Source organism: Neovison vison, chromosome 14, assembly GCF_020171115.1.
Source record: "Neovison vison isolate M4711 chromosome 14, ASM_NN_V1, whole genome shotgun sequence".
Taxonomy (NCBI): domain Eukaryota; kingdom Metazoa; phylum Chordata; class Mammalia; order Carnivora; family Mustelidae; genus Neogale; species Neogale vison.
In genome coordinates this window covers 37,651,518-37,678,906 of record NC_058104.1, presented here as the reverse complement: position 1 = coordinate 37,678,906, position 27,389 = coordinate 37,651,518, and the positions used below count along the sequence as shown (strand labels likewise).

Here is a 27,389-nt window from a genome sequence, read left to right as displayed (position 1 = left end):
CCCCCACACCGCTGCCTCTGCCGGCCTTTCACAGAGCGGGCCTTGTGCTCACGGTCTCCTGGGAGATCCAGCCACTTTCTTCCCGCCGAGCCTCCTTCCGGGCCTCACACACCAACGCCCCGTGTGGGGAGGAAGAGGGCGCGTCTCTTTACCCCGGCTCGCCTGCCCCAGCAAACCGCGCCCTCAGCTACTTCCGGAGGTGGGGATGCAACAGTCCAGGGGCACTGGCAAATCGGGGCTTGCCTCAGGGCCACAGAGCTATCTCCTAAAGAGAACCAGATGCTCTTCTCAGGCAAACGGGGAACGGACTGCGCACCACATGGGCGGGGGGCTCCACCCGTGGTCCGTTCCACAAGCCCAGGGCACGGGGGTGTCCAGCGTCGAGAACGTGAAGTGGTGCCGGCGGGGGGCAGGCTGGCCCTCCCGGCCTCGGGCGGGTCTCCTCGCACGGCCCCCAGGCTGTGAGGCTGCTTCCAGCTGGAGCTCCCAGCGCAGCCCACCCAGAGAGCCCCACGGGTGCCCCCCGCCTGCGTGGGGAGGTCAGTGGTGTGGGGCCGGCAACGGAAAGCATCCCCGCTGGCTTAACCAGAGAAGGGCCTTCTCGGAAGGGTACGAGGAAGCCTGCAGAGGTGACGGGAAGGCAGTAAAGTCGGTGGCAAAAGGATGAACCTTGGAGCCAGGGGTTTGGGAGGGCCCTGGGGTTCCTGCAGCCCACTTCCTGCCTGACCAGCCAGGTCTGGCCATTGAGGAGGGCCACGGTCATACCATGCAGGTCCAGGGGAGTCCTAACTGTGACTCCAGAAGCTCTTAGCACCCGGCCCCTGGGGACACGGGCCCGCGTCGGTCTCCCTGTGTTGACGCAACGTGAACTTCCCGGGGACTCCTTGACGGCACCTGACAGAACCTCACACGCGGTTCTGAAGACCGTGTCTGTGCTCGAGGGTGGGGGGGGCTGTGAGTGATGCGGGCAGACCCCGAGATACGGCGCATTCCCCTTCGACGGCCAGCGTGCCAGACGCAGTGGCTCCTGTCTTATGCCCCTGCTGCCTTCAAGGGTGTTGATGTGTGGTATAAATTCTTCATCTGAAAAATTAGGCAAGAAACTATTAATAACGCCTGAGAAGGGAACAAGCAGTCTCTGCAGAGAGCCCGCCGTTTCGCTTCCCAAAGAGCTGGCCTTTGCCACTGTCCCCAGTGCCCCTGCCACGCCGACCTCACTCCGCATCAGCTCCACGGTCGCCCCGCCGGTGTCGGACTCCCCCTCGTCTGCCAACAGCCCGCCTACTGCATGCACGGACGGTGCACGCTCCAAACCGTGCAGCCCCCAGCTCCGTGTGATGAAGTTCAGAGGCCCGGGCCTGCCTGTGGAGGACGCGGCTGATGCTTCCCTGCCCTGCTCTTGGTTACCCAGGGGTGCACGTGCCAGCCAGGCCCGATCGCACCTCACCGGTTCCCAGCCTGCCAGAATCTTCCCTGGGACCTCGGAGACTGTGGGCGCTGGCGCCGCGGGGACGTGGAGCTGACCTGCAGGGGCACCCGCTCCCCTGGGCGAAGGCTTCGTCTGCGAGGGGGGAATGAATGAGACCGATAGGCAGGAGGGGGGTCCTGGGGGCCACGGAGGGTGGTTTCATGACATGGGGACTGGCTGCCGGCAGGGGGCGCAGTTGAAAATGCAGGCTAGGACACGGCCATGGCCGTGGGTCAGGCCGGGCGCGCACAGGACAACAGAAACCTCCCCAGAATCCCTGCAGCCACAACCAGCAGGGCTGGGCTGAGCCTCGGCCGTGCCCGGCGCCCCCTCCAGAGTCTGTGCGCTGGGGCTGTCCTGTCAGGCCAAACATAACAAGTTGGTGGCAATCACAGTAATTATTAAGCTCAGATGGCAGCTAATGCTCACGACACGCCCGGGCTCTGTCCGTGCACCGTCTCTCGAACTTTCCGTGGCAGGTGCTCAAGCTGCCCTGTTTTCCACATGGAGACACGCACACGGTCAAGTACCCCAACTCTTCCACAGCAGGGAAGCTGGGGGCGGGGTCTCCGTCCAGGCAGCTGACCTCAGAGCCCACCCGCTATAGCTGGGCACACAGCCAGCCTGTGGCCCCAGCACCTCGGGCCGCACGATGCCCAGGGTGTCCGGGTGGAGTGTTGGCCTGGAACGTCCTTCTGGGGTCTCGCCCACCGGCCTCTGCCGCACGCTGGCCTGGAGCCTGCGCCTTGCCACGCCCTCACCCTGTGTCTGTCCAGTGCCCAGAGGGGCCTCCAGTGAAGGCCTCGGCACAGGCCGGGTCTGGCTTGTCTCTAGATGCCGGGAGCCAGCGCCGGACCAGGGCTAGAGCGGGGGATGTGTCTCAGATCCTCGGACCCCGGCTACGACCACCAGAAGCTGACCGAGAAGCTCAAGTCCAGAGCCCGCACGTAATGCCAGTACCGAACCGGGATAAACAGGACCTCTCCGGGAGACAGGACGCAGGACAGGAACGGGGCCTCGGCAAACCTGGGAAACCTTTCCAGGTCGGGATTCTCCACGTCAACCTATAGAAAACCCGACCTGTCACCTTCCTGGTCTCTGAGGAGGAGGTAGGTGGGGGGCGGGGAGGACCTGCAGCGACACACGCGGGGCCTCCGAGCACCCACCTGGCTCGTGTTATGAAGAAGGTGCGTCTCATGCGGGTATAAAGCCTCTGACTCCTGTGGGGAATACAGCCGGATGTACTTCCTGCCGATCACCTGGGGAGACGGTCACTGGTCACTGTGCTGCGGCCCCGAGTGTCACGGCTGCCCCCCCGCCAACTGACCGCAGGTCCCTGAACACACCAGCCTCCTACACCTGTGCCTTTCCACGCGCTGTTCCCTGCACCCAGACTGCCCCACCCCTGCCCCGTTCCAGGCCAGGCACAGGTTTCGCGTCCAAATTATTACGGATCGATAACCAGGGAGGCTAGCCGAGCAGCCCAAGGTCACCGAGCTCATAGGTGACAGGGCTGGCATTCACGCCAAGCAGGGGATCTGGGGCCCCAGCTCTCAGCCATTCTAGTGCCTCCGGGCTAGAAAAATGCTCTCGTCTGTTAAACCTCTGCCTACAAAAAAAGGTGGTTTTACAACAGGCAGCCCTTCCCTTGCAGTAAACACACCCGCTCCCTGTCTGGGTCTCAGGACATCATCCCGCGGCTCATCGGAGAGCTGCTGGCAGGAGAAACCAGCCGGTTCTGATGGACGGCAGGCCGGGCGGGGGTGGTGGGTGGGGAGGGCAGAGGACAGGCACCGTGAGGGCACTTGCTCTGTCCCGATAGGCTCCCCGGCCCTGCTCTGCCTGATCCCAGGGGCTGTTGGTCCCAGAACCACAGCTGGAAGCAGCCCCCGCCGGAGGGAGGGCCCCACAGGGAGCCTGGTACCATATCTCTGTTTTCACTTTTGTCTACACCTGTCTCTGGCATTTAAACACGGATAACGGGGCCAGGCCACGCAGGGCTGGGCCGGGGGAGACACAAGGCCGACGCTCTGGAGCGACTCCCACCTGGACCAGGAAGTTCTGCTGAGGGTCCTGATGAAGGGGGGACACCGTTCCCCGGGGACCAAACCAGGCATTAATGGTGATCTCGTCCTCCTCCCCGTCGCCCAGGCAGCAGTAGTCGGGAATACTGATGTCCCGCTTCAGCTCCGGGATCTGTGGGGGTCAGAGCACACGGGGTGGGGGTGGGGGGGGATGCCGAGCCCTGGTCAGGGACGCACCAGCCCCAAAGTCAACGGACCATCTCCCGGGACACACACTGCCCTTTCACGTGACAAGAGGACCGCGTCTGCCTGTTACTTTGGGGAAACTGAAAAACCAACTGAGAAAACAAATACACGGGGGCACCCGCATGGCTCAGTCGGTTGAGCCTCTGACTCTTGCTTTCGGCTTGGGCTGTGGTCTCCCGAGATCGGGCCCAGTGCTGGGCTCTATGCCCGTCCCTCTCCCTCCGCTCCATCCCCTAAGCGAGCTCATTCTCTCTCTCTCAAATAAATACCATTTTTTATAAAAGAAAGAAAAATAAATATATAATCCTTAGGAACGACTTGTAGATAATTTTATTTCCAGATTTGTTTCCCTGTCATGTGCGTCTTACCTTCGTTTCCTTTTTTAAAAACCTGATAAAACTGTTCTGCACCTAAAAATACACTAGCTCACCACGTTCTGCCAAGGGCCACGTTTTTGAAAAATCAAATGAAGGAAAAACCAGAAAGAAAGTGGGGTTGCGTATTTACCAAATCTCTGGAAAGGGACATTTTTCCAAAATGGACTAAGGAAAAAGTCACCCCGTGTGCATTTTGAACAGGTTCACGAATACAAAGGCCAATAAAGGGAGAAACTCCCGCACTGCATCCGTGAGGGTTACTGTGGAGAGCTCGCACAAGGAAACAAGGAAAAATAAGGATCCCAGTACGTAAGCTACACAAACAATCAAAGAGCAAAACCCAGACACAACATAGAAGTTGTTCGATACACGGCGGACCGCCGTCCCCGACCCGCCGAGGGGCTTTCAGGCAGGGTGTAACCCCTCTGGAGCCTTCGTCTAGCCCTGCATCCTCCCCACCCAGAGAGAGGACCCCAGCACCCCTGCTCCGGGCTGGTGAGGGGTCCAGACACCCCGAGGGGGCCGTGGGCTGGCTCTGCTGGGTGCAGCCCCGGCTGGGCCCTCCTAAGGCTGGCCTGGGAGCGGGTTCCTCACCGTCAGATGCCGGTTCTCTCCCCCCAGATGCCAGGTCCCCACGGCCCCATGCAGCCCCAAACCTTGAAGACTGCCTATTGTGGGGGCAGGTGGCTCGGAGGCTCGGGGAAACCCCACAGAAACCGAAGTCTGGTCCCTTCTGGGTGGCAAGGGGGTGGGGGGGACCCCTCTGCTACCTTCCTCAGGGATTTTGCGAGGGCGTCTCCCTGAAGGGGCAGCTGCAGGCAGACTTCTGCCATTCTTTCGGTCATGGCTGCCCCAAGTTCAGGGTGCAGGCCCAGAAGCCACCGATGGATCCTTAGGAATGGCTGGAGCGTTCTCCCTGCAGGGACCGCAGGCTGCTCGGTCTCAAACGGCCTGGGCAGGAGAGGAATGCGTCTGGGTCCACTGCTCTGGGCTAACGTACAAGTTCCCAATCTGGCGTCCCCTGTTGGACTGGGTGTGTGTGTGGGGGGGTGGCAGGAGACCCCAAAGGCCTCTGGGAACGTCCTGCTTCTCCATCACCACCGGGCTCTGTCACACAGGGCTGCTTCCTGCCGGGAGGACACGGACCCGGCCCTGTGGAATGCTCAGAAGCTGATTGGTCCCTGATGACATCATCAGGATTTCTGGACTGTGACTGGTTGATCAAAAGGTGTAATCAGAGCCACTGGCCACGGATTCAGAGACTCCCCCCGAGAGAAGGAACGCTCCCACAATGTGACCGACAATTAGAGGAAGGCCCAGCGTGGCGACCACGACCTCCCACAACATGGGGTCCCTGGGAGAAGGGCCAGTAAGAGGCTTTTGGGTAGGAGCCACTGAACGTCGTGGAGGCAGAGAAGGCCCCAGAAAGCAGTGCAGGACCCAAGCGGCACTCTGGGCAGCAGAGGGAAAACACACCTCTGGGAACCCAAGAGAAAGACCAGGTCCTCCGGAAGACAAAATGTCTTCAAGGTCTTGGTTCATCTTAAGAACAATCAGGAACTTTGCCTTCTGCTTCTAAAACTGCTTCCCCTTGTTTTAGTCAAATGGAAAAGAGAGACGAGTTTACCTGGGGCTTCACAGGGCCCCCGGGAGGGGTGACTATGGGTGGGGGACAGGCTGGTCACTTGGGATGGCACAGCAGGGGCCCGCTGGCTCAGACTGCCCTTTCCTTGGGAGGATCCTAATTCGGGAGGCCTGCGGAAGAGCTCAGTGCACCCTGGCCCCCACCCGCTCTGGCCCCTTTCATTTCGGGTGCGCAGGCTCCTGGAGGTGGCACGGCCGCTACGGGACGTGGGTCCCCTGTCGGGACAGGCAGGGAGAGCCGCCCCTGTCAAGGGGCCACACAGCCCACTCATGCCCCAGTTCTTCCTCGGCTGTGGTTCGGGCCGACTGACCTGGATCTTCCCCCTTCAGGGCATAACCCTGTCCTCACCCAGGCCAAGTGCTGCCCTCGGGACACTCCTGCTGGGCCCTCCCACGGCGGGCCTGACGGACACATCACCCTTGGCTCCACTGAATGGACACTCGGGTCTCAAATCTAGAGTGTTCCTAGATCGCTTCCGCTCCCTCAGCCTCGCCCTGTGTGCAGGTGCCCGCAGCCGGCACCCATCCGGACCTATCCGCCTCCCCAGGCATCTGCTCTCCCTGGGCTACGGCAGCAGCCTCCAGCGGGGCTCCCGCTTCCCCACCCGCCCGCCTCCACTGCCCTGGGCCGGGGCCTCCCGTCCAGTCCTGAGAATCACCCCAGGCCTCCCGCGCCGCCCCGTGCGTGAAGACGACCGTCCTTCCCGTCCCAGCCCACCGGCCCCTTCCCCCGCCGGCCAGGCGCTCGGCTCCAGCCCGGCTCAAGGGGCAAGTCCCTTCCTGCTGCTCCCCCTCGTCTCGGGACAAAATAAAAGAGTTAAGGACAGGCATAAAAACATGGCGCTTACAGTCAACTAGCTTATCCCCAGAACGTGTACAGAGAACGCGTAGCACGCAAAAGACAAGCAACCCTACACAAAACGGGCAAATGTCTGCCCCGTGGCTGGAGGCTGCTGGTCTGGGAGGTCGCCACTGAAGTCCCACCTCCATGGGTCAAGGGGCCGACAGCCTCTCCACAGCCCTCCTTCCCCTCCTTCCCGCCCGGCCTCTTCCACAAGGCGGCCCTGGTCTCCTGGGGGTGCTCGTCACCAGCCGCCGTACTTGGATTTCAGGTCCACTGGGACAGGTGACTGTCACCCCGTCCCCCCGCAGGGCCGGACCCAGAGCAGGGTACAGAGGGGCTCACGAGGAAGCCCAGCCTGGAGGGGGCAGCCTTCTGGCCCCTGCTCCCAGGACAGTGTGAAGTGACTGCGGGCCCGGGCGGGGCGGGGGACGGAAGAAAACGGTCCGATGGCCTCCCCAGGATAAGCCGGCAGATCATTTCAGCCTAACCAGACGGCTCTGAACATGCGAAGGCAATCGGGTTCTACTTTTCTTTGTTGCATCTACGTTTAAAAATAAAATCTATGGGGACGCCTGGGTGGCTCAGTTGGTTAAGCAGCTGCCTTCGGCTCAGGTCATGACCCCACAGTCCTGGGATCGAGTCCCACATCGGGCTCCTCGCTCTGCAGGGAGCCTGCTTCTCCCTCTGCCTCTGCCTGCCTCTCTGTCTGCCTGTGCTCGCTCTCTCCCCCTCTCTCTCTGACAAATAAATAAGAAAATCTTTAAAAAATAAAATACAATCTGTTTTCTGGCAATGGTGAGTGGACGTACTCATTCCAGATGCTCTGCGAACTGCAGAGAAGGAAAGAACCACACACCGTGGGACCAGCCCCAAGTGCTGTTCACCTTCTGCGGCACGTCCTCCTGTCTCCAGGAGCGGGGCTCCCTCTGTGCCCCGCACACCCTCGCTCTCTCGCTGCCAGGCAGCCCCTGGGGTCCCACCACCGCGTCCTGAGCGCCCTCCTCCTGGGCACCAGGGTGGGGCTGGGACCGAGCCGGCATTCCCATCCCTCCCGGGGCGCCGAGGGCCGGTGGGGCCCCCGTGGGATGCCCCCTTCTCCAGGCTGACCATGAGGGAGGAGCTGGCACAGGACTTCTGCCTCCGGGCTCCCTCCCTCACAGCCACCAGGCTCTCCTGATGGATCTCCGCACAATACCTCCTCTTCCTCGGACCCTCCTGCTCCGAAACCCAATTTTAGGGCTCCCCGCCGCCTTGCAGATAAACCCGGGTTCTCGGCCTGGCCTTCAAGGCTCGCCCACGTGGGGGCCCAGCCTCCCTCTTCGCCCTGGAGCTCTGCTCTTCTGAATGCACCTCCCGGGCCGGCGGACGTGCCTGGCACGTGGGGCCCGCTCCAGATTGCGCCCCTGAGCCTCACTGCACAGGGGGCCTCTCCGTGCAACATCCTCCTGCCTCCAGCCTGGATACACCCTACTCCTCCTCCACCCCAGCTTGAGACCCCTCCACGTACAGCCTTCGGCCACTCTGTCCTAAGGGTCTTCAGTCTGGCCAAGCAGGGCTGGGGACCCAGAGTAACCGAACCCGGCCCCTGCCAGGAGTGTGCCAGCCCAGCCGTGGGGGGACGGCCTCGTGAGCAGACAACAGAGATGAGGTAAAAGGATGTGCCAGGGTTCCCCACCCCCCAACCCTGAGAAAACCCACAGTCAAGGGCAGCAGCGACCTGTTCTTTCTGGTTCAGGTCAGAGCCTGCCACCCTCACCCGGCTGCCTTGGACCCTTCCTCCGGGTCCGGCCACACCTGCTCGGACTCCTGGCTCTACCAGGTGGGACCCCTCCTTCCGTCACCATGGCCTCCCCCCAACCTTCCTCCCCGGCCCCCCAGGCTTGTGGCCCTGGGGTCAGCACGGCCAGTTTCCTGCTCACGACTGCCGCCCGCCGGTGAGGGGGACGTGGATGCCACCCCCGTAGGTGGCCCACGAGGCTGCTCGAGACTTTCCTGCCTTCCGGGCTTGAAGCCCAGGCAGGGAGGTGGGAGAAGATATCGGGGTCGAGGACAGAGGAGCGTGGGCTCAGCCTTACCTGGTCAAAGAGCCGGTGCTGCGCGAGGTACCCCACGTCGCTCGACTGACCCGCAGGAGAGAAACCGGAAGGGACACAGAAAAAGCCTGGTGAGTCGTAAGGAGCAGCCTCGGGGGCTGCTGTCCCGCCAGCTCCCGGGGCCGGCGCACCCCAGCCGCGGGCCACCGGCTGGCCACAGCCCTCCGCTGCGTCCTGTCCCCACTGGGTCCCCTCTGTGCCCCTGGCAGGCAGGGCTGGGTCTTGAGGAGGCTCGGGATCTGGGGCTGCCTCTGTAGGGACGGGCCCCGGGCTCTGCTGCCTTCTCCCCGCTGAGGATTTCTTTCATAAATAAAAATGGAATCATATCCTATTATTACTTTGAAATGTTTGCTCCACTTAACGACGACCCCACGAGCAGCTGCTCAGGTGAGTCTGGACTTTTTTTGACAAGCACTTCGCAGGCGGGATGCCTCATTAGTCCCACGGCCCCCGGTGCCGGGCGGTCAGGTTCCTTAGCCAGTGTTTCCGCGAACAGCCCAATATTCTGGTCCTTGTGTTTATGTGTCCTCCCCAAAATAGAACAACTGAGTCAAGGACTGTGCGTATTTTAAATTCTAATAGCGTCTGCCCACTTATTTTCCCAAAATTAACCACGGACTGTCTTCCCAGCACAACTGAGTAGCGCTTCCTACCTCCCGGCCGCACTCCCGGGACACGAGCGTTCCGTGAACATTTCCACCGTGAGATGGAGGCAGAGATCGCTGCCTTACCACCGGGCCCCACAAGGCTCCAGGCCCTCTCGGGGGGTGGGTGCGCTCTGGCAGGGTCACCGGAGGCTGGCCCCGCTCCCCCAAGCCGCAGCCAGAGCGCAGCCGGCCCGGGTCTCAGGGGCTCAGAGGCTCCCATCATGCGAGGCCCCGCTGTAGAATCCCTCGAGACCCCGGGCTCCCAGCCCTCTCCCTCAGTCCCTTCTCTTCCTGAGGCCTCCAAAAGTCACAACAAAGCCAGACCCAGGCCTCCCGGGTGGGCAGGGCCCATCTGTGGGATCTCTGCTCTCACGGAGATTCTGGCCCAAAGACGAGGTCAGGTTAGCTGGGCGCCCACCACGCTGCACTCAGAGCTTTCTGGGTTCCTCTTCCGTGTTTCAGACCGTCAGCCAGCGTGGCCCGGGGACCCTTGCACTGCAGCGGACCCATGATGAACCTGAATCCGAACTCTCCAGGGGCTGGGGTTGCCTCGGGTGTGGGTTGCGGGACGTGTGGGGACAATCACAGACCGTGGATTCGGAATTCCCTGACCTCGGGAAGGACTTGGCTCTCCGGGCCAGGAGGGGCGGCCGTGACCCCAGAGGCTGGGTGGACACCCAGGTCTGTGTGCTGCGTGTGGGCTTCCCCCCCAAGCCCAGAGGAACGGTTCGGGAGCTCCAGGGCACAAGAGCTGCGTCCCCAGCCGCCCGGGCCCCAGGGAGGGGAGGCCACCCCCGCCCTCACTGGGAACAACGGGATAGATAACACAATAGACCTGCTTTGGGAAATCGTCCTGCAGTTCCTCAAAATGGTCACAGAGTCACGTGTGACTCAGCAGTTCCGCATCTGGTACACACCCGAGAGGAACGAAAACAGACGAGGGCCCAGAAACTGGACGGGAACGTGCCCCGTGGCGATTTTCACACCAGCCAATGCAGGCCACCTGAACGGCCATCAGCCGGCGCTGCAGTGTGGTGTGTCCGCAGCCCGGGACAGCCACAGCAGGGGACCCTAAGAGTGCGGAGCTGACAGCGGCTGGACACAGAAGGCCACATGCTGCCCAAGTCCGCTTCTACACCGAGTCTAGCGCTGGGAAACCCACGGAAACATGAGGCAGGTCAGCGGTCGTCTGCGGAGGGGGGAGGGCGGAAGAGGAAGAGACGCTCACGACCACACCCTCTCTTGGGGGAGTGATGAGAATGTTCTGGAATTTGCGGCGATGGTTGCAAAATCTTACAAAGACAATTTAAAAAAAAAAAAACCACCAATGAATTGTACCATGGGAAGCACGTCGACGTACCTCACCGCGGAGGTGTTTGCTGATGAACTCGTTGACCGTCATGAGCGTCTGCGACCAGTCCTCGTCCGTGTACCTGGAACCGACTTCCACTGGGACAGTTCGACAGCCGGCAATCTCCTGAAGATACTCCAGACTAGGAGACAGATACGTGTGGCTTTGCCTAAGACCTGCTGGGCACTTGGCCATGCTGGCCGCCTCTGGGGTCCACCCTACAGGGAGACACTGCGGTGACCCCCTCTTCACAGGCGGGGGGCACTCGGGCACCAACACGTGGGGTGACGTGCCCAGCAGCGCCAGGTGGCTTTGAAGAGAGATCCGGGGAGGCTGGTTTACCAAGGTTCTTGCTGGGCGGCTCTATCGCCGGGCGGCTCTATCGCCCTGCTGGCCCACAGCCCCCCAGTTCTCTGCTTCCCCAGTCTCTGAGCCGAGAGACCTCTGAGCAAACAGCAGACAGCATGGCGGGGATGCTGGCGTCTGAGCTGGCGGGGGCCTGGCCCTGCCCGTCACCGGCCGGGGACCTCCAGGAAGTTATTTATTCACCGTGCTTGTAAGCTGCGGGGATGACCGTACCTGTCCCACACGATGGGAACCAGGGAGGACAGAGAGAAAACACGGCGCGTGCCCACCGGGCGGCTGGTCCGTGCTATAACTCATCGTGAACATTTGAGGCCACAACTCTTCACAGAGCCGTGGTGGGAACTACTCCCTCCAGGACCCACGGGAGACAGCGGACCCGATCCCCCCCTCTCGGAAACCCCGGCTCCTTCTCGCAGCCGTAGCACGCCGGCCCCTGCCCAGTGGATGGTCGGGATGTGCGTGCGAGGCTGCACGTCCCTGGGACGCAGGGAGGCACCCAGGAGTCTCTGGGTGCAGTGGGGGCTGCCGACGGGCAGAGCCACTCACCTCCACTTGGTCATGCACGGCCACTGGTCCACCACGCCTTCCAGGATCACAGGCCTCCCGGGAGCCAGGAACTGCTTCCTGAAATGCTGGAGGGACGGACAGCGAAGCCGGGGGACCTGTCTCTCGGACGCCACATCTGGAACTGAAACCCCATCGTTCCTCGCTTTCTGTTTAAAATCCAAACACAGTGGAAACAAGTGCAGAGAAGTTAACGCTACAGGCGCCGGACATCCACGTCCCCAGCGGGAGAGCTTCCCCGTCACTGATGACAGCAGCGTCGGGGGCCTGCGCGGTCCCTGCGCCTCCTCCTGCTCATTCCGGCAACACCCGGACTTTTCCCTTGGCCAGCTCAAGTGTCCGTTCCATCAGAAAGGAACTCACGGCTTCCACTGAAACTCCGCGAGACGGAAAGTCACCATCCCAAACGCCGTCTGGTGTCCAAGGACCCTTTCCCGTGACCACGTGCCCCTGGCCCAGGTTCCACTGCCCCGGCAGGAACACACGGAGGCAAGTGGCCCCGCTAAAGCAGGTCTCCGGCCCGGCGAGGCAGTGGGAGTGGCTGCGCCAGAACTTCCTCAGCCACCGGCCAGCTGGATGCCCCGAGCAAGTCACTCTCTCCAGACTCAGTTTCCCCATCTGTCATGTTACTCAGAGAGGAGACCTCCCAGGTAGGGTGCCCAGGATCACCCCGCAGGCCGGCACAAGGTCTCCCGTTGGCCTGGTTCTCGGCCTGCACACCCTTGCTTTGGTTGTCAACCTGCCCTTTCAGTGTGAGCGACGCTGCCTGCCCACCTTTCTCACCACGTGAGACCAGACGCTCGTCTGCAGCCTCCTAGAACCCGGGCTCCGGGAGAATGGGCCCTTCTGGAGCGTCCCGTCCCCCTCAGCTGCACACACCGCCCAGCGCTGCCCATGAGCACCACCCTGGGGACGGGGCCCGCCTTCATGCTCCCCGGGACAGACTTGGCATGCGAAAGGGAAGGGCAGGTCCAAGGGCACAGGCAGGTCTGCCCCGCCCCCAGAAAGGTCAACCGACACAGCATGCCCATGGCCCCCTGGCGTCCTCGGCAGCACCGAGTATCACGGAAAACCTCCTCTGAGGATTTCACAGCCAAAATTAGCTGTCTCCCTGTTCCTGCCTTTTTTTTTTTCCTTTTTAACCCACAGGTGAGGTGGACTGTGTTCCCACACGCCTGCATCACAGACCCATTTCCTCCTGGCGAACACACACGCCCAGAGGTCCGGGCTGCACCCAGCGCGGGGCCCGAATGCCGTCCGCCACCGCCCTCAGCTGTGCGCCGTGTTCCTCGCGCCCCCAGATACCAGGAACCACCCACGCCGGGACCTCAAGGGCGGGACCGACCAGCCACGGAACCCGGAGGCAGCTGGAGGCAGCAGCTGGCCCCGGTTCGGCAGCCCCGAGAGCGAGGCAGCCCGGAAAGTGGGTGATGCTTCCGCGAGCTGACCGAGAACGGTCTGGAAGGTGTGGGCTACAGCTGTCTGCGGGCCCCCACGAGCCCGAACCACCGAGCTTCCCCTCCGTCTCTCCTGAAATGGCACTGCTTTTGCGAACGTGGGGGGGGGGGACCGAGAAAGCAGACCAAGCCGTTCCATTTCTAAATCCACCGAGATGCTCTTCCCTGCCAGAGGTCGGCATGCTGCCAGGCCTCGGCCCTGGGGACAGCGGACTCCTCCCTTCTAGAAAGAACCGGGCTGTGGGGGCGCGTGAGGTGTGGCAGGCGACAACCCCACCCAGATACCTTGGTGCTGGGCTGCTCCTGGGCTGGGCCGGGCCTCTTTCCTGCGGGGAGGTGCGCCTGCAGGACGGCAGCAACTTTGAGGAGGACGTCCCCATGGATGGCCGCCCCCATCAGCAGCCCCATGTCACAGACCCTGAGGGCCTCCGCCACCGCGGGGGCGTCCCCGGGCTCATGGCACAGACACGCGGCCTTCAGCAGGCAGCCGAGGGCGTAGACGCGGCGCCAGTCCTTGGGCACGTCCCGCCACGGGCCCGTGTTGAGCTTCTCCCAGGAGTAGTCCAGGACGGCCTCGTTGGCCTGCAGACACGCGCTCCGGCGGCCCCCGCAGAACAGCGCGGCGGCCTCCCGCAGCAGCCGCGCCACGCCAGCCTCCACCTCCTCCCCGAGCTCCGGCACCAGCTCCTCTTTCGTGGGGGGCAGGAGTGCCCAGAGGGCTTCCCGGAGAGCGCTGGCTCCGGCCAGGGGCTCGTGGTTGTCTTCAGCCATGGGGCCCCTCTGCCAGCCTAGCCTCACGAAGGGGGGGGGAGAGGGGGGAGAAAGAACAATTAAGGCAAAACACCACGTTGCACACCTAAATACGTACATTTGCAGGTTTTCATAAAATCACACTGGGGAGGGGGGGAAGCTTGATCTGTGATGACATCCCGCGGCCAAGACATCAACCACTGAGAGTTTAAAAATATATATTAAAACACAACCCACTGAATGGGAGAAGATAGTTGCAAAGGACGTACCCGATAAAGGGTTAGTATCCAGAATCTATAAGGAACCGACACAACTCAACACTCAAAAAACAAATAATCCAACTACAAAATGGGCAGAAGACACGAACAGTCAGTTCCCCAAAAGAAGACATCCGGATGGCCAGCAGACACACGGGAAGATGCTCCATAGCCCGCCTCATCGGGGAAAGGCAAACCGAAACCGCAGTGAGATTTCACCTCCCACCGTGAGGACGGTTAAAATCAACAACACAAGAAACAAGTGCGGGTGAGGAGGAGGAGAAAGAGGAACCGGCTTCCAGCCCATGCTGGGGGGAATGCAAACTGGTAGAGCCACCGGGGAAAAGAATATGGAGGTTCCTCCAAAAATTAAAAATAGAACTACCCTACCACCCAGCAACCACATTCCTGGGTACCTAACCCCCCAAAGTACAAAAAACACTAATTCAAAGGGATACGCGTACCCTGGAGTTACTGCAGCATTTTTATAACAGGCAAAGCATGGAAGCAGCCCACGTGTCCACTGATGAACAGATGAAGATGTGATGTGATGTGATGTGTGTGTGTGTGTGTGTGTGTGTGTTAGAATATTATTCAACCATAAAATTCGAGATCTTGCCATCTGCAATGACTGGCTGGAGCTAGAGAGTATAATGCCAAGGGAAATCAGTCAGAGAAAGACAACTATCATATGATCTCACTCCTGTGATATTTAAGAAACAAAGCAAACGAGCCGAGAGAGAGAGAGAGAAGCCAAGAAACTCTTGACTCTGCGGATTCTTAACTCTAGAGAACAAACTGATGGTTCCCAGAGGGGCACAGAGGGAGGGATGGGGGAAATAGGAGACGGGAATTGAGTAGTGCATGTACTGGGATGAAAAAATAAATTAATAATAATTAAATTAAAACGGGATAAAAGGGGAGCCTGGGTGGTTCAGTGGGTTAAAGCCTCTGCCTTCAGGTCATGGTCTCAGGGTCCTGGGATCGAGCCCCGCATCGGGCTCTCTGCTCAGCAGGGAGCCTCCCCCCCTCCCGCCTGCCTCTCTGCCTACTTGTGATCTCTGTCAAATAAATAAATAAAATCTTAAAATAAATAAATAGGATTAAAAAAAGTAAAAAATTATCTGAAGTTATTTTCCAAAGACAGAGAGACCACGCAGACTTCTTCCCTTCTACGTTCCCACACGCGTCCTTTGTGACGGCATCGCACGTGTCGTGATTCTACAGCGGCCTTCTCGGCTGGGCATAAACTCTACGGGCATGGCCTTCGTCTGTCTGGGGCCACGGCTACACTGTGGACCTGGCACAGGACCAGGCTTGCCGTGGGTGCCAGATAAATGTTTGCTCAGAGAGGATCACATACTGTCCTTGTCTGGAATGCCTCTGACACCCCGCCTCCCTGGCAAACTCCCATCTGACTTTTGAGATCCATCCTCCACGACCCCTATGGGAAGCCTGCCAGTGCCCTCTGACAGCATCTTGTGTTGGAGCGGCTCTTGACTTTCTTTAACTGCGCTTCTCCCAAATGGACTCCAGATACCAGCCTACAGGGCCGTCTCTGCCGTGCTAGCTGGGGGGCTTCTCCAGGGCAGGAACAGGTCTCATGTCCCGGAGTCTGGCTCCCAGCAGGGACTCAGTGAAGACTCCCGAAGGAACGGGGTCTCAACGTCTCAGGAAGAAACGTGGAAATATATAAAACCCACAGAGAAAGGAAAAATATCGCAGTTGGTGCTTTCGGTGGCATTATCTACAGAAGGCGGGCCGGCCGAATGCAGACGTGCAGAAGTGCTAACAGGCGAGGAGGTCGTCCCGGATTCCTAACTGCCCGCAATCCCTTTTCACCTGCGGTACGACACACCAGGTAAGGCCAACAGCCGTTACGTCCCCATCTCCGTGGGTACCAAGAAACAGGGACCATTGTACTTTCTGCAGAGACGGCTCTCCACTGGGGCTCGATACTCTTTCCGTAGAAGGCCAGAGAGTCCACCTTTCGGGCCTGGCAGGCGGGACAGTCACCGTGTCACTGCCCTGCCCGTGCAGCGTGTACAGTATATAAACGGACGGGCAGGGCCGCGTTCAAATAAAACTTTATTTACAAAACCGTCCTCGCTTCAAGCTCGCCAGGATCCAGTCCTCCTCCGTCCCGGGCACACAGACGACATCTCCAGGTCTCCCCCACAATGAGACGGGACCATGCCAGCCAGCGGTGGCTAGCGGGAACGTCAGTGACAGAGCCACTCCCGGGGCTGGCCCGCACACTCCTCCTGGAGCGTTCTCCATGCTTTCCCTGCCTGCCGGCTGGAAGGGCAGGACTCTGAGGCCCAGGGGGATGACAGAGCCGCAGGAGCCACCCAACCAGGCACATGGACCCACACTGGAAGGCCTCCTCAGCCGAAAATGACTTGCATTGTGATCAGCTAGAGTGAAGACAGTTGGCACTTCATCTCCACAGGCTGTTCTGGACCAGACTGTTCTTGCCAGGGCCCCCGTTTGTCACAGATTGTCCCCGGTTCCTAGATCACACAGCCACTTGCCTTCCTGTTCTTGTCCAAGGGCAGCTTTCCAGCTTCCCTTTCGGCCTGGGGTCCCACTGGGGCCCTCCGAGAAACGTCTTCTTCCTTACGGCAGCCCGGGTTGGCCGCTTTGGTGAACAGAGAACCCCACCTGGCCCACACAAGGCACGTCACCCGGCATCCCCTGGTGGGTGGTGGAGGCCAGAAAGAAAACTTGCCTGTGACCCAACTGGATTAGGTGCCTCCTATCCAGCGACGGGGAGAGAGCCGCAGCTCCCAAGTGGTCCTCGCCTCCTGTTACTAACATCCTTCTCCAACTCCCTCCTCCTGAGCATGGGCAGGACGTACCACCGAGTAGACAGAATAACGGCCTTTGCAAAAGCCATCAGGAACAGGGATGTTGAGATGGGAAGAGCATCTTGGAGGATATGGTTGGGCCCAACCTAATACAGGAGCTCTTGGAAGAATCTCTCCTGGCTAAAGTCTGAGTCAGAGGGAGAGGGGACTGCAGAAGGGTCAGAGAGACGCAGTGTTGCTGGCTTTGAAGATGGGGGGGGGGGTGTCAGAAACTGAGGGGTGTGGAAGCCTCTAGAAGCTGGACAAGGCAAGGAAACGGATTCTCCCCTGGAGCTTCCCAAAAAGGAATACTGCCCTGTCGAGACCTTGATTTTAGCCCTGTCAGTCCATGTTGAACTTCTAACCCAGAGAACCGTAAGCCACCAAGTCTAAGTAATTTGTCGTGGCAGCAACAGAAAACCATCACGACTTGCTTCTAACCAGCAGGTGTGCAAGTTTGGTATGTGGGGCTCTTTTTTTTTTCTTTTGGCCTAAGACGGCAAAGGTGACGGGATGCCCATTGGCTCAGGATACACCAGATTGTAACTTCTGCGGCTAGCAGACTCTCCCTGCTGCCTTCCTGGCGTGTGTGCGTTGGGGACGCAAGCGGCCATGCTGGAGAGACCCACATGGCAAACAGACGATGGGGCCTAGAGCCAACAGCAAGCGAGGAAGCGAGGCCCTCGGAACTGAATTGTTCTGACAACCACAGGGGTTTAGATCCTTGTCCAGCTGAACCTTCCGATAAGGACGTCGTCTTGACCAACACCATAATTGGAGCCTTTTGAGATCCTGACGCAGAGGACCCGTCTACGACACACCCAGACTCTTGACCCAAAGACACTGATAAATACACATTGTTTAAGCAACTAAGTTTATGGTGATTTGCTATACAGCAGTAAATAACTAATAAACACCCCGGTCCGGATTTCCCGGACACGCTTGGACTCAACTGTAACTCACAGAACAGAACGGAAGGGAAAAGCATGGCTTCCTTTAGCGCCAATGTGTATGAAGAAGCCAGCAGTAGACAGGGAAGTGAAGAGGGACAGCCCCAACCCTACCTCTGGGCTCCATGTTAGCTCATTTCTCCCCAGCTCACGCGTAACAGCAGGTAGAACACGGACAGTACCGTGATATAATCTCACCGTATCTCACACTGGCCCCAGGATGCCGAGGACATACAAAGTACTGGCTATCAGCCAAGGATGCCGTAGGCACTTAATTCTTACAGAAACCCGAAGACTGTATTATCATCCCCACTTCACAGCTAAGGAAGCTAAAGCAGAGAAGTTGACTGACTTAACCAAAGCACCTGGCTGGGAAGGGGGTATGCAGAGATTTTAAAACTCTTGGGAGGGCTTCACAGTCCAGCCTTCCAGCATGGCCTTATCCACGACCCACCCACAGAAATGCATTGAGCCCATGAGCTGGCCTCCCTGGGTGGCTTCATGGCTCATGCCCCTCGGAGTGACTCAGTATCTTAAGAAGCGACCTCAAGAAGTCTCGAGGATCCAAAAGACCTCAGAGACTTCATATCCTGGCTGCTCACAGAGGTCTATAAAAAAGCCTCCCAGAAGACCACTTATTTGCCTTACTATAAAAATGGTTTCCACTGGGGCCTTATGCACCAGCTTTGTAAACTGGTCTCTTAGTGGCCTTAGAAAAATGGCTTCCCAGAGGATTTTAAATGGGCTCCCCACTGGTTCCCTGGGATGCAGATTACGGACTTTGCTGACTGACTTCTCAGGGTGACCTTCCCAAACAGAAGCCCTTTGTGAGGCTGAGGCGGGCCTTATAAAGCAAGCCTCTACATGTGGCCTCGAGCGCTGCTTCGCAGACAGGCTTCCCAAGGCTTGTGTTCAGTCTCCAGAAATCAGCCTCCTCAGGCAGCCCCGTGTTGCATTGCAAACCAGCCTTGGAGAGGGCCTCCTGGAGACGGCCACGTCAAATAGCCTTCTGGGAGAGGGCCCGCATGGGACAGTCTCCTCTTGGCCACGTCAAGTAGCTTTAGTAACACTAGCCTCCCTGGGGCGCCTGGCTGGCTCAGTCGGTAGAGTGTGGGACTCTTGATCTCAGGGTTGTGAGTCTGAGCCCCACGCTGGATGTAGAGATATCTTAAAATTAACGGAGGGGGCAAGATGGCGGAGAGGTAGGAGACCCTGTTTCAACCGGTCCCCTGAATTGAGCTACATATCTACCAGTACACTCTGAACACCCATGAAGTCAGCCTAAGATATAAGATTCTACACTGCTGGATCTCTGCGGGGGGCAGAAAATCATCAATGGAGAGATACAGTGGAGGGAGAGCACTCGGACTGAAATGGGAACAGGGAGGGGGCCACCAGAAGCCCCATATTATGCTGTCCGTAAGAGACACATTTGGAACCTAAAGATACATCTAGACTGAAAGTGAAGGGACGAAGAACCATCTTCCATGCCAACGGGATTCAAAAGAAAGCTGGGGTAGCGATTCTCGTATAAACTAGATTTTAAGCTGAAGACTGTAGTCAGAGAGACCGAAGGACACTGGATCATTCTCAAAGGGTCTATCCATCAAGAAGATGTAACAACTGTAAATACTTACGCCCGCAATATGGGAGCAGCCAACTACATGAGCCAACACAAAGTCAAGAGTCACACTGATATGAATACATTAACAGTCGGGGATCTTAACACATCACTCTCAGTAAGGCAGATCATCCAAGCAGAAAACATACAATAAGAAAACAAGAGCTGTGAATGACACATTGGACCAGATGGACCTCATAGATAAATACAGAACGTCCCACCTTAAAACAACAGAATACTCATTCTTCTTGAGCGCACATGGAACCTTCTCCAGAACAGGCCACATACTGGGTCACAAATCAGGGCTCAACCGATACCAAAGGATTGAGATGATTCCCTGCTTAGTCTCAGACCACAATGCTGTGAAACTGGAACTCAACCACGAGGAAAAGTTTGGAAGGAACTCAAACGCGTGGAAGCTAAAGACCATCCTGCTCAAGAATGTTTGGGTCAAGCAGGAAATCAAAGGAGAACCTGAACGATTCACGGAAACCAGTGAGAATGAAGAACCTATAGTATATGGCAAAGACAGTCCTAAGGGGGACATACATAGCCATTCAAGCCTCCCTCAAAAAAACTGAAAAATCCTGAAAACACCAGCTCTCTTTACATCTTTAAGAACTGGAAAATCAACAACAAATTAAGCCAACCCCATGCGCAAGAAGGGAAATAATCAAGATGAGAGTAGAGATCAATGAGATAGAAACTAGAGATACAGTCGAACATGTCAATGAAACTAAAAGCTGGTTCTTTGAAAGAATTAATTAAGATCAATAAACCACTGGCTGAACTAATCCAAAAGAAAAGAGACAAGACCGGAATTAATAAAATTATGAATGAAAGGGGAGAGATCATGACTAAATCAAGGAAACAGAAACAATCATCAGAAATTATTATCAACAGTTTTACGCTGACAAGTTAAGCAACCTAGAAGAAATGGATGCATTCCCGGAAACCTATAAAGACCTATTCAAGACTGAAACAGGAAGAAACTGATAACCCAAAGAGACCAATATCTGTAATGAGACTGAAGCAATGATCAAAAACCTCCCAAAAAACAAGAGTCCAGGATTCCCTGGGCAATTCTACAAACATTCAAAGAAGAAATAATACCCATTCTTCTGAAGCTGTTTCAAAAAATAGAAACAGAAGGCAAACTTCCAGACTCTGAAGCCAGCATTACCTTGATCCCCAAACCAGGCAAAGACCCCACACAAAAGGAGAATTTCAGACCAATATCCCTGATGAATATGGATGCCAAGATTCTCAGCAAGATCCTATTAAGATCCAACAGTACATTAGAAAGATTATCCACCGGGTGCCTGGGTGGCTCAGTGGTTAAAGCCTCTGTCTTCAGCTCAGGTCATGATCCCAGGGTCCTGGGATCGAGCCCGCATCGGGCTCTCTGCTCAGCGGGGAGCCTGCTTCCCTTCCTCTCTGTCTCTGCCTGCCTCTCTGCCTACTTGTGATCTCAGTCAAATAAATAAATAAAATTTAAAAACAACAACAAAAAAAAGATTATCCACTATCCACCGTGACCAGGTGGGATTTATCCCCAGGCGCAAGGGTGGTTCAACATTCCCAAATCAATCAATGTAATAGAACAAATCAATAAGAAGAGAGAAGAACCACATGGTCCTCTCAATTGATGCAGAAAAAGCATTTGACAAAATGCAGCATCCATTCCTGATTAACACTCTTCAAGTATAGGGACAGAGAGAACATTCCTCAGCTTCATATACTCCATCTATGAAAAACCCACAGCGAGTATCATCCTCAATGTGGAAAAGCTGACAGCCTTCCCGTTGAGATCAGGAACAAGACAAGGATGCCCACTCTCACCACTCTTGTTCAACAGAGTATTAGAAGTCCTAGCAACAGGGGCGCCTGGGTGGCTCAGTGGGTTAAGCCGCTGCCTTCGGCTCAGGTTGTGATCTCAGGGTCCTGGGATCGAGTCCCGCATCGGGCTCTCTGCTCAGCAGGGAGCCTGCTTCCTTCTCTCTCTGCCTGCCTCTCCATCTACTTGTGATTTCTCTCTGTCAAATAAATAAATAAAATCTTTTAAAAAAAAAAAAAAAGAAGAAGTCCTAGCAACAGCAATCACACAACAAAGAGAAATAAAAGTATTCAGATTGGCAAAGAAGTCAAACTCTCTCTCTTCGCAAATGACATGATACTTTATATGGAAAACCCAAAGGACTCCACCCTCAAACTACTAGAACTCACACAGCAATTCAGTAACGTGGCAGGATACAAAATCAATGCACAGAAATCAGTTGCTTTCTTATACACTAACAATGAAAATACAGAAGGGGAAATCAGAGAAGTGATTCCATTTACTATAGCACCAAGAACCATAAGATACTTGGGAATAAACTTAACCAAAGATGTAAAGGATCTGTACTCGAGGAACTACAGAACACTCATGAAAGAAATTGAAGAAGACACAAAAAGATGGAAAAGCATTCTATGCTCACGGATCGGAAGAATAAATTGTTAAAATGTTTATATTGCCTAGGACAATCTATACTTTCAATGCCATCCCAATCAAAATTCCACTGGCATTTTTCCAAGTGCTGGAACAAACAATCCTAAAATTTGTATGGAACCAGAAGAGACCCCAAATTGCTAAGGAAATGTTGAAAAAGAAAAACAAAGCTGAAGGCATCACGTTACTGGCACAAAAACAGACACATAGACCAGTGGAACAGAGTAAGAGAGCCCAGAGATGGACCCTCAACTCTATGGTCAAATTATCTTCGACAAAGCAGGAAAAAATATCTGGTGGACAAAAGACAGTCTCTTCAAAAAATGGTGCTGGGAAAATTGGACAGCTATGTGTAAAAGAATGAAACTTGACCATTCTCTTACAACATACACAAAGATAAACTCAAAATGGATAAAAGACCTCAATGTGAGGCGGGAATCTATCAAAATCCTAGAGGAGAACATAGGCAGTGACCTCTTTGACATCAACCACAGCAACTTCTTTCAAGATAGGTCTCCAAAGGCAAAGGAACAAAAGAGAAAATGAACTTTGGGGACTTCTTCAAGACAAAAAGCTTCTGCAGAGCAAAGGAAACAGTCAACAAAAAACAAAGAGGCAACCCAAGGAATGGAAGATATTCGCAAATGACACTACAGACAAAGGGCTGATCTCCAAGATCTATAAAGAACTCCTCAAACTCAGTATCAAAACAACAGATAATCACGTAAAAAAAAAAAAATGGGCAGAAGACATGAACAGATACTTCTCCAAAGAAGACATACAAATGGCTAACAGACACATGAAAAAATGTTCATCATCACTAGGCATCAGGAAGATTCAAATCAAAACCACATTGAGATACCACCTTACACCAGTTAGAATGGCCAAAATTAACAAGACAGGAAACAACGTGTGTTGGAGAGGATGTGGAGAAAGGGGAACCCTCTGCTGGTGGGAATGCAAGTTGGTGCAGCCACACTGGAAAACAGGTGTGGAGATTCCTTAAGAAACTAAAAGTAGAGCTTCCCTATGACCCTGCAATTGCACTGCTGGGTATTTACCCCAAAGATACAGAGGTAGGGAAAAGAAGAGCCATCTGTATACCCCAATGTTCACAGCAGCAATGGCCACAGTCACCAAACTGTGGAAAGAGCCAAGATGCCCTTCAACAGATGAATGGATAAGGAAGATATGGTCCGTACATACAATGGAGTATTTTGCCTCCATCAGAAGGGATGAACACCCAACATGTGTATCAACATGGACGGGGCTGGTGGAGATTATGCCTTGTGTAGTAAGTGAAGAAGAGAAAGTCAGTTATATTGTTTCACTTATTTGTGGAGCATAAGGAATAACATGGAGGACATTAAGAGAAGGAAGGGAAAAGTGAGTTGGGGGAAATCGGAGGGGGAGACGAACCATGAGAGACTGTGGACTCAGAAAACAAACTGAGGGGGGCGCCTGGGTGGCTCAGTGGGTTAAGCCGCTGCCTTCGGCTCAGGTCATGATCTCAGGGTCCTGGGATCGAGTCCCGCATCGGGCTCTCTGCTCAGCAGGGAGCCTGCTTCCTTCTCTCTCTCTCTGCCTGCCTCTCCATCTACTTGTGATTTCTCTCTGTCAAATAAATAAATAAAATCTAAAACAAAAAAACAAACAAACAGGGTTTTGGAGAGGAGGAGGAGAGGGAGTTAGGAGGGCACGTATTGCGTGGAGCACTGGGTGTGGTGCATAAACAATGAATCCTGGAACACTAATAAAATTTTAAAATAAACCTTAAAGTTACTTAAAAATCTTAGAAAATAAAAAACAAACAAACAAACAAAAAACAAACCCAAACCCACTAGCCTCCCAGAAGACCGTCTGCCAGCAGCATGAGCAGCCGCGCATGGGGAGGAAGCAGCTGGTCGTTACCGGAGTAATCTGGCAGCAATCTTAGTCTTGCAGCTGCTCAGAACCTTTGCCTTTTTTTTTTTTTTTTAATTTTTAAAAAAGATTTTATTTATTTATTTGAAAGAGCGCGAACACAAGCAGGGGAAAGGGAGAGGAAGAAGCAGGCCTCCCGCCAAGCGGGGAGCCGGACATGGGCTGGATCTCAGGACCCTGGGCTCAGGACATGAGCTGAGGGCAGAGGCCCAAGGACTGAGCCGCCCAGGTGCCCCAACCTTTGCCTTTGAAACAGTTGCCATAGCAAACAGCCTCTGGGGGAGGGGCCATGCGGTGGGCACTACATGGGGCAGGCTCTCAAAGAGGACTCATCAAGGGTTTCAGAAAGCGGCTTCCTTACACATCGGGCCCACGTCTGGGGACCAGGTGAAACCCAGGCTTTGTGTTAGTTTCACAAACCCATCTATTTCCCCCGGTGTCTCCGGAAAACCAGGAACCAGGATATGTTCTACCAAGGAACCCTCCCGTTAGCTCCCATTACCAGGTGGAGTCACAGGAGAAGCGGGCCTGCGCTGGCTGGGCCCAGCACCTTCCTGCTGACTGTCTGAACCGGACAGAGCAGGTGGCCTCACGTGGGCTGCAAGCAGGGGCCTGCACACAACGGGCCATTCGCTGTGGCCCTGCACTGAAGATGAAGGTCAGTTACAGGCTACATGAAACTCCTTTCTAAGTGGCCTCAAGTCCTGGCTTTACAAATCAGCCTGCTAGCATCCCTCATGTACTGGTCTGGCAAAAAAAAAAAAAAGGTGGAGGGGGGCTTCTTGGTATTTATATTCATCAGCCAGAGTCGCCTTGTGACCTGGCTTTATCGACTGGCTTCCCAGAGTTCCTCACTGAATTGCCTTTTATCAAAGGTTATACTCAGCAGCTTTCCAGAGGAGGGAGTAAAAAATAAATGGGGTGAGTCTTTCAGAGCGATGCTGCAGACTGGTCTTCCAATGGGACTCCCAGGGTGCCACAGGAAATGAAAAGGCATAAGCAGAGATGGAAGAAACAACCTTCTGGAGGTCAGTGATGGGAAGGTTAACTATAGAATATTTCTAACAAACCAGGAGGCTATAGAGAAGACCCTGTCGCCCCCCTTTTGGCGGGAGGAGCTTGGTATCCATTTTTCTCTTGTAAAATTTTGTATTCTTAGCATTTTCTCCAATGTTGTTTTTCATTGCTTGGAACTCTCATTTGTGCAAGCAAGAATTTCATTTTACACAAGCTACGTACCCAGATTGCTGTTAGTAGCTTTCTTTCATATATATGTAAATTTCAGTATTTCAGTATTTATTATTATCTAAATAGTTAATAGTTAGGACTGGACAAATCAGAAATTAGGGTCATTCCAGGCCAACTGAGACCAATGGTCACCCTAATCATGAAAAAGCCTGAGGGGCCCTATATCACCACATTAAAGTCGGTCTCCTAGAACTCCACAGTATCAGCCTAGAGACCTTTTGTTGGTCACAGAACCCTTTTTTGGGGGGAAGGAAGTGAAGGTGCAGGTTGTCAGATCAAGTGCTCTTGTGACCTGACTTAAAAAAAAAAAAAAATTTTTTTTTTTATTTATTTGATAAGGAAAGAGACACAAGCAGGAGAGTGGGAGAGGGAGAAGCAGGCTGCCTGCCGAGCAGAGAGCCTGACGTGGGGCTCGATCCCAGGACCCCGGGATCACGACCTGAGCCGAAGGTAGACACTCAACGGCTGAGCCACCCAGGCACCCTGCCCTGACTTTTTAAACTGACCTTCCAGAGCACCAATGTACTAGCATTGTGAAAGGGGACAGCTTTCAGGGGAAGGGAACTGCAGAGAACAGCTTCTCAGTGGACTGTGTCTTGGCATCAACAGGGCCTTTTTATTGATGCACAAAAGGCTAATCTTGACATGGGGCTCCCATAAAAGCTACAGGAACTAACCTCTCTGAGTGGCTTCGATCGATCGGGGCTTTGTAAATCAACCTAATGCTGACTTCAAGAAAAGCTTCCTATTGGTGGTATTAAACACAAAGGAGGGGCACCTGCGTGGCTCAGCTGTTAAGCATCTGCCTTCGGCTCAGGTGGTCCTGGGATGGGGCCCTGCATCGTGCTCACTGCTCCACAGGAAGCCTGCTTCTCCCTCTCCTGTGTCTCTGTCAAATAAATGAATAAAATCTTTAAAGACACGCGCGTGCACACACACGCACAAAGGAGCCAAGTATAGGCTATATAAGACAGCCTGCACCGACTCTGGTCCTGACTTCCTAAATTCACCACCCACACAGAGCACATTATGGAAGTAAACTAGTCTTTCCTTAGTGAACAGCCCAAGTGGGTTCTGGGGGTTACAAAAGAAAGCCTGCTAGGAACCCACCATAGTCATCCTAGAGTTCTCTTATCTTTAAAAACCTAAGGCAGCTCCCAGGATAGTCTTTAAATTGGTTGGAAGAAATGGTTTAAGAATTTCACCGGGAAGGGCGCCTGGGGGGCTCAGTGGGTTAAGCCTCTGCCTTCAGCTCAGGTCACGATCTCAGGGTCCTGGGATTGAGCCCCGCATTGGGCTCTCTGCTCAGCGGGGAGCCTGCTTCCCCCACCTCTCTCTGTTGACTCTCTGCCTACTGGTGATCTGGCAAATAAATAAAATCTTAAAATTAATTAAAAAAAAAAAAAAAGAATCTCACCAGGATTCGCAGAAGGTGTCAGGGGGGCCTTATCAAACCGCTCCACTCCCTGCCCCAAGGGCCCCACAAAGGTCTCGGGCTGCCCCAAGAGCGGCATGCTGGTCTGCGAAGCCTCGCACGGGTGCCTTCCGGAACAGAACCCTCTAACCAGCTTTCTGGGAACAGTCTGTGCAGTTAGTGTTGAAATCTCTCCAACTTTACTGTGGCACTCTTCCCCAAAAGCTGTGCAAAAAAACAACAGCTTTCTAGGGAGCTTCGTAAAACTTTGCAAGGAGGCTTGGAAACACCTGGAAAGCTTTATTCACCCGCGCAAGAGTACGTCTGGCATCCTACGGGCCACGCTGTCCCGGGTTTGGGGCGTCGGCGTGGCCCCAGCACCCGCCTCCCCGCCGACCTCGGGCCTGCTGAGCACCGTGACTTACCTCCGCGGGATCCTAACGCGGGGGCCGAAGCCAAGCCCCTGCTCAGCGTTAGCTCCTATTCAACTAGAAATCCCCGTCCGCCACGTACCCCACACCAGCGCTCCACCCGAGCCTTCACACCCCTTCCCTTCCCGGGACCTCACTGCTTGCGGCCCACACTGGGTTTGCAGCCGGCCCCGCTGCAGGCCGGTGACAGAGGCACACTCGGTCCGAGAGCGACAGCAGGAAGACACCCGCGGCGACCCTCACGGAAGCAATACAAACTCGCGCAGGCGCCCTCGGGTTGCACCAATGGGAGGCGGGGGCAGAGAACGGCGCAAACCCACACCACCTACCTTTACGCATGCGCAAAAACGAAATTACGGGCGTAAGTCGAGCGGGGT

General features: G+C 55.6%; 1 protein-coding gene across 4 annotated transcripts; it reads right to left on the bottom strand.

The window, feature by feature from the left end:
* Positions 1-1,847: 1,847 nt before the first annotated feature.
* On the bottom strand, positions 1,848-27,389 carry KDM8 (lysine demethylase 8). 4 transcript variants are annotated; one of them, XM_044232595.1, is made up of 8 exons: positions 27,342-27,389; positions 13,367-13,869; positions 11,607-11,773; positions 10,704-10,836; positions 8,679-8,723; positions 3,515-3,664; positions 2,635-2,727; positions 1,848-2,532 (listed from the first exon to the last, which is right to left on the bottom strand). In XM_044232595.1, exons 1-8 carry the CDS (start codon positions 27,349-27,351, stop codon positions 2,368-2,370), a joined length of 1,266 nt encoding a protein of 421 aa, XP_044088530.1. In that variant the 5' UTR covers positions 27,352-27,389; the 3' UTR covers positions 1,848-2,367. The 4 variants fall into 4 exon arrangements, with proteins under 4 accessions (XP_044088530.1, XP_044088531.1, XP_044088532.1 ...); XM_044232596.1 differs by lacking the exon at positions 27,342-27,389 and adding an exon at positions 27,007-27,258; XM_044232597.1 differs by lacking the exon at positions 27,342-27,389 and adding an exon at positions 27,150-27,258.

Bases quoted from the DNA above. Each gene is read 5' to 3' on its own strand.
- KDM8 (XM_044232595.1), bottom strand. The intron at 8,724-10,703 runs GTACGTCGACGT...CCTGCGGGTCAG, and splicing joins GCAAACACCTCCGCGGTGAG to TCGAGCGACGTGGGGTACCT. The intron at 2,533-2,634 runs GTGGGTGCTCGG...GGTTTTCTATAG, and splicing joins TTCTTCATAACACGAGCCAG to GTTGACGTGGAGAATCCCGA.